Source organism: Loxodonta africana, chromosome 3, assembly GCF_030014295.1.
Source record: "Loxodonta africana isolate mLoxAfr1 chromosome 3, mLoxAfr1.hap2, whole genome shotgun sequence".
NCBI classification, from domain to species: domain Eukaryota; kingdom Metazoa; phylum Chordata; class Mammalia; order Proboscidea; family Elephantidae; genus Loxodonta; species Loxodonta africana.
In genome coordinates, this window is record NC_087344.1 from 193,315,370 (window position 1) to 193,322,515 (window position 7,146).

Below are 7,146 nucleotides of genomic sequence, written 5' to 3' on the forward strand. Positions count from 1 at the left end.
TTGGCTGCAACAATGGGCTCAAGCATAACAATGATTGTGAGGATGGTGCAGGATCAGGCAGTGTTTCATTTTGTTGTACATAGGGTCACTATAAGTCAAAATTGACTTGAGGGCACCTAACAACAACAATAGAAGGATAGGTAACAATATAAATGTGTTTACTGGGGAGACTTTAAGCTTAACATCCTCAGTAATACTGAGACAGCACTACCGTAATTTGTTTTGATGAGGAAAACACTCAATTTGAAGACTGGACCTGTTTTGGTTACTTGTTCTATTATTAGCCGACCCTGTGACCTTAGACAAGTTAGCCGCCCCCCACCCTTTTTTGTTCATACAATGGATATGGTAATACCTAACACATTTGTTATGAGGATTAAATAAGGCAGCACAATGAAAAATCACTCTATAGGCATTTTTGCTCTTGTTAGGTGCCATCAAGTTGGTTCTTACAGGCATTAATTCTTGTTAAAACCAGGCTAACACTCTCATACCCATGTGAAGAGGAGCAGACTTTTGTGTGCAACCTACAAAGTGAAAGGGCAAGTTGTATTTGTTCACATCGCCCCACATCTTGCTCAACCACCAAATACAAATACATCCTTTTTGTCCTTGATATGTTTGACCAAAACCAGTTATTTTCACCTACTTAAAGTGTTCTAGGTTCTATCTCATAGTCAATGAAGCTACAGTTGAGGGAATATATTCCCTTCTCAGTCCATGGTACTGCCTTCAACTCTCTGACATCTAGCTCCATACTTACCTCTGACTAGCACACTCTTCTGCCTTCTTCTAGTAAAGAGGATGAGAACATGCACCACAGATTTCTTGGAGATTATAAACGACTCGATTCCCTCCCCAACCCCGAGAGTTTTTTCTAAGGTGTCTGGGGATTTGGAGCATCAAAACAAAACAATCTATTCCCATAAGAATAGTTAGGGAAAGCATTTGACTTGCTAGCCTTCACTTTACTCACTAATTCCATAAGTCATAGTACAGTCAGGACTTTGAAAAGACAGGGAAAGAGTCAAAAGGGGAAGATGTAAAGGAAGAAGGGGAAAAGAAAAAAGAGGTTATAAGAGAGGAAGGACAAAGAGAGGCAGAACAATCTGTCTTATCTTTGTATCTTCTTTGATTCTCCAATGTCTAAGCCAGCTTCCTTTACTTAGCCCTGCATAGGTCTTTATACCTCAGGTTTCACTTTCTTCCCCTAAGATGAAATCTAAATTAAGTTGTGCTTAATCATTATGTCCTTTTGTCTTCTATGACCTGATCACTTATCTTGAGCATGTGTGCACTGAGGGGAAAGATCTGAGTGGGTAGAAAGCAAAAGGTATTTTGTAAGCATGTGCTACTAATTTTTCTTACAGCAATCTCCCCAAAATATAATAAGTAGTTTGGTAAGGTGGGAAGCACAGTGAGAGAACACTGCTATCAGCAATGTGAACTGAAAGGATCACTGTGATACGGAGATCAGCACCACTAGCAGGATGTTACAGTGACCTGCAGTCTGAATGGCATTCTCAGCCTTGACCATCACACACTGCTACTGTACATGCAGTCCATACTCAAGATTATAGCAAAGACCCAGAAGATACTTTCAATTGGGTTTGGGCCACAATATGAGATGTTGGTTGATAACCATGTAATTTCTGGGAGGTGTATGATAAAAACCGCTGAAATAGCAGCCACAATTTAGAATTGTAGAGTTATGAGCGTTGTCCAGGATATGACACATGGCCTTGGTGATCAGTGTGGCCTTTTCTGAGATTTCAAGTAAGTGGGAAAAAAATATGTTTTCAAGATAAAGTCTGTGGCACTTCTTTTCACCGATCAATTTGGAGAACATCTTTGTTGTAGCAGATTTCTAGGAATGATAAGGCACTGTTTAAAGAACTCATGGGGTGGGGAGACTGGAATCAATATCAAAACAGTAAAAATCATTAGATTTTCAACAGCAATGAAGAGCAAAGAATTACTGAGTAATTCTCCATCACCTTAATAATATCCTCCTAAATATGAACAGTTTTTTTTTTTTTTTTAACCATGTTTCATGCTTTAAACAGTACTCACGTAGCTGAACTCCATCAGGCAGAAGGTGGGGAAGAGCAAATGTTAAGCCCGTTTCAATTTTTAATAAAAATATTTCATGTTATCCTATCACTTATGAAAGACTTTACTAATCTTTAGCATTCTGTTTGTTTTTTCCTTTTCCCTTTACTGTGGATGGAGTAAAGAGTGATTGCTTACTGGAAGAGGAAAAATAAAAGGACCATTCCAGTTTCTTCCTTTTCTTAAGCTCTGGTTCCTACTAGACTGTGAAATTCAAGATATCAGGAAATTTACTTACACATGGTAAATAATTTGAAATTTTTCCTTGAAGAAATAAATAAAAGTATGTCAATCATACTAACAATAAGTTCAGTGTTTTTCTTGAAGGTTGTCTGTGGTTCTTAGTTGTTGAGAATATCTTTCCTATGTCTCTTTTTCCTCAGGAAAATGGCCACAGTGTTAGGAAATGTAGCATAGTGATTATGAAAGAATAAGGCTTTTGAAGTAAGATAGGCCTCGACTCAAATCACTGCTAGGTTTCTTACTAAATGTATGTCCTTAGACAAATCATTGAACTCCTAGAAGCCACAGTTCCTTCCCTTATAAAGCAGGAAGGATAGTAACAGCTATTGCATTAAAAAAAAAAAAGTTACTATCAAATCGATTCCCGACTCATGGGTACCCTATAGGGAAGAGTAGAACTGCCCCATAGGGTTTCCAAGGAGCAGATGGCATATTCTAACCGCCAACCTTTGTTTAGCAGCTGAGCTCTTAACCACTAAGCCACCTATTACATAGGGTTGCAGAAAGTAGCATACAGAAGACATTTAGTACAATGTCTTAAATATGGTAAGTGCTCAATAAATGGTAATTATAATACTGTTTTTATCAACAAATGCTACAATTGTAAATATATTGCTATTTTAGTAATATAACAAAAATATGATTAAATGCATCAGAGTATTCATTATTCATGGTAGTTTTGGTCTATGAAGACCTCTGGAGTCGGAATGCTGAATTAACAAATACCAAACCAGCCTTGTTCAACTGCAGCTGGGGAGCCCTTGACACTTTGTGCATACACATGTATGTGAATATCCACTAGAGTGCTCTGGGAGTTTTCGTTTTAGCAAATGGATTTCTCAAATAAGAAATCCTTGGATATGGAGACTCAGCTGTATACCTAGTAAAATTACTTTATATTCATGATTTGTAGTGAGGGATGGTTTACTCATAGGAAGTTTTAAACCAGGATGGTATGATGACTGGAAACTCTGGTGGTGTAGTGGTTAAGTGCTGAGGCTGCTAACCAAAGGGTCAGCACTTCGAATCTGCCAGGTGCTCCTTGGAAACTCTATGGGGGCAGTTCTACTCTGTCCTATAGGGTAGCTATGAGTCAGAATTGACTCAATGGCACTGGGTTTGGTTTTTTTCTTAGTATAATGACCAGATCTAAGTTTCAAAAAATAGCTCTGCCTGCAGTGGAGAGAGCAGTTTGAAGGAGCAGCTTGAAGTAAGGTAGAGTGGGAAAGAGAAGTAGTTTTAGTTACATTTTTAGGTCGTTTGATATCTGGGAAAGAATTACACAGTATAAAATGAAAAAAGGGAGAGAGCAGAAAAAAATGGTGTGTCCCTTTCCAATTCTGGAGATTTATGTGTATAAATTCTGTAACAATATTGCCCTTAGGAAAGTGTAGTAAAAATAATCAGTAATTTCATTCCTTATGTCTTTTGAAGGGCATTAAAGAAGATAGGCTATTTAAACCCAGCAATGTTTCTTGCATCTCTTTTTCACTCTTCCTTCATGTTTCCATTGCTGTTAGACATCCTTGACTTGGTTCCAACTCATAGTGATCGTATATACAACAGAACAAAACACTGCCCATTCCTTTGCGATTCTCACAATCGTTGCTACGTTCGAGCCTATTGTTGCAGGCACTATGTCAATCCATATCATTAAGGGTCTTCCTCTTTTTCACTCACTCTCTGCTTTACCAAGCTTGATATCCTTCTCCAGGGACTTGTCCTTCCTGATAACGTGTACAAAGTATGTGAGAAGAATTCTCCCCCATCCTTGCTTCTAAAGAGCATTCTGGCTGTATTTTGTCCAAGAGGGATTTGTTCATTCTTCTGGTAATCCATGGTATATCCAATATTCTTTACCATCACCATAATTCAAAGACAGAGATACTTTGTCTTCCCTTATTTATTGTCCAACTTTCACATGCATATGAGACGATTGAAAAGACCATGGCTTTTGCAACAGATTTGCCCAATGCAATAAGTCGCTTGATTTCTTGCCTGCTGCTTCCATGGGTGTTGACTGTGGATCCAATTGGGGATTTAGACATTTTATGTAAGAGGTCCATTGTTTGTGCTTGGTTTGTTCTAAGAACTCTCCTTAAATTAAATTTAGGGAAATATTTAAAGGTAAATATATAGTAAAGGCTCTTCAAGTCTCAGAAAACATACAATTTTACACAGATTGTGGAGGCTCAAATTCTTTTACCAAGTATTCTCGGAAGCCTTTCTTTGACCAAAACTACTCAAACCACAACCTATGATTTTTTCTGTCATTTTCCTTCTCTTCTCCATTCTAGCTCTTTATTAAAAACTATTAGCCTCTTTTTATAAAACCTTTCCTTTTACTTACATCTTTCCAACCAATTTTTAATTTTAAGCTTTAGGGGTTACTGTGCAGGAGGTGCTGTGGTACAGGAGTGGGGAAATTAGGCCGACAATTCTAGGACTTGTGTTGATGAGCAAAGAAAGAGTAAAAATCCACCTACATTGGCACAGTGATAAGATTTATCCCATCCCAGCAGGGGCATGAGCCCTGAAAAAAAAAATCCTTCTTTATGAAGCAGGCATTAGAACTCCACAAAAGAAACAGATCTTGACAAAAGGCAGAAGAAAAAAGATAGGCTAAGAGCATGAAAGCCAAGGGAGGAGAGAGCATGAAAAGTGAAGAGTTGAGTCCAGTAGAGTTTATCAGTGAGCTGAAACAATCAGAATGCAGCGTAGTGGTAGTGATGTATTCACTCATCAGGTATTTTATTATTTATTACCTAATATATGCAATGTATTTAATCACAGCGAAAACAAAGTTTAAGTTTTATCATTAAAAACTGGTTAATTTTAGGAACTGTTAGATTAATTACTGATCAACACATGAATACCCAATTTAGAAAATAGAACCATTCTTGAGGCACCACAGGAGAGCTTAGTCTTAAGAAGATAATTTTTTAAGTACCATGTCTTACAAAAAAAGGCTTTGATTATTTTTAAATTAAAGCGAATATTAACCCAGATTATTTCAACAAAATGAATTTACCTAAATAAAGTGGGATGGCAGAATGTTTAACAAAATCAGATCCAAAAAGATGTCAAAATGAATAAGGATTGAAAGGAGGTTATTGAATTGAGCAATCAGTGGATTTTGTTTATTGGTGACCATTGGGAGACCAGTTTCAGTAAAAGGCTGATGGGAAAAAAACAGAGCTGTTGAAGATGAAAAGGAGCCGGGAACTGTATAAACTTTTCACTATAAGATCTTATTTGAGATTCCTCGTCTTATGAAAAAAGGTTTTAGCTTGACCCATGTGCTTCTTTATAGCTTCTTTTATTTCTTTATTCCTCAGGCTATAGATGATAGGGTTAAAGAAGGGGGACAAAACTGCGAAGGCTAGAGCAATGGCTGTATCCCAGAATAAAGAGTAGGTGGCAGAGAAGCGTAGATACATGAGAGCCACACTGACAAAGAACAGCAAAAAGACAGTGAGGTGGGAGACACATGTGGAAAATGCCTTGTGACGACCTTCGGCTGAACGAATACGCAGAATCACAGCCACAATACCAACATAGGACAGGACAATGAGTATCACAGCTGTAATAATCTGCACTGCATGGACGATGTCCACTACCTGAATCATGACAATGGCTTGTGTGTCTGTACAGGCCAGGCGTAGCACTGGGAGGAAGTCACAAAAGATATGCTCAAGGTGATTAGTGCCACAAAATGGCAGCGTGGAGATCCAGGCAATCTCAGGGAAGGGTGTAATAAAGCCACAAACACAGCAACTTAAAGTCAGTTGGGCACATAACTTGGGGGTCATGATGGTGGGGTAATGAAGAGGGCTGCAGATGGCCAGGTAGCGGTCAAAGGCCATAGCTGTCAATAGACAAACTTCACTGATGCCTGTGGAATGGAAGAAATACATCTGCAGCAGACAGCCATTTAAGGAAATACTCTTCCTCTCACTAAGCAGACTAGAGAGCATCTTTGGGATGGTGGCTGTGGTATACCAAATCTCCAAGAAAGAAAGGGCACTAATAAATAAGTACATGGGTGTGCGCAAGTGAGTATTCAGCTGGACTACTGTGATGATGACCAGGTTTCCAACAACAATGAAAGTATAGATGATGAGCAGTGGTACAAAGCAGAGGACAGAATCTCCCCAGGAATAAGGGAAAACTGAGAAGATAAACTCCCAAGCAGTGGTCTGATTAGGTCTGTCCATCTCCTGGATATGAGGATTTCAACTCCCTGTAGACTCAAGACTTCTATGAGGTATCTACCACTGGTCAGAGGTAAATGCACTTAACAAATTTCAGTCTCTGGATAGATCTCTGTATTGGGAATGAAGAGGAAGAAAAAGGAGGCAAGAAATAGTCCATATTCCAAAATTGTCACATGAAAAACATTCAGGCAAAAAGCACGTCTAATATTTTAGATCAATCCTCCATTTCTAAAAACACAAATTTCTGGGCCCCATCTTCAGAGTTTCTAGTTCAGTAGGTCTAGGGAAGGGTTCAAGAATTTGCGTTTCTAACAAATTCCCAGGTGTACTGATCTTGCTGTCAAGGGGCCGTATTTTAAAACCACTGCATTCAGAAAAATATGAAAGTAAACAAAGAGCTGAAAGGATAACAAATGATTAAGGTTTTTTTTTTCTGCATATTCATGTGTCATTGATTCCCTAACAATCTTCCCATAACTGTTTCAAATTTTTTTCTTGAATTTTCCCAGTTCTTCATCTGATCCTTGGCATATGATTTTATTGAATATTTTAAAGACAAAGCCATCACTAGTGA

General features: G+C 38.3%; 1 protein-coding gene across 1 annotated transcript; it reads right to left on the reverse strand.

The window, feature by feature from the left end:
* Positions 1-5,472: 5,472 nt before the first annotated feature.
* LOC100658129 (olfactory receptor 6K2-like) lies at positions 5,473-6,823 on the reverse strand. Its single transcript, XM_010594860.3, has one exon. It carries the CDS (start codon positions 6,570-6,572, stop codon positions 5,607-5,609), a length of 966 nt encoding a protein of 321 aa, XP_010593162.1. The 5' UTR covers positions 6,573-6,823; the 3' UTR covers positions 5,473-5,606.
* Positions 6,824-7,146: the final 323 nt, after the last annotated feature.

Coding starts and splice junctions, on each gene's coding strand:
- LOC100658129 (XM_010594860.3), bottom strand. CDS start 6,572: ATGGACAGACCTAATCAGACCACTGCTTGGGAGTTTATCTTCTCAGTT.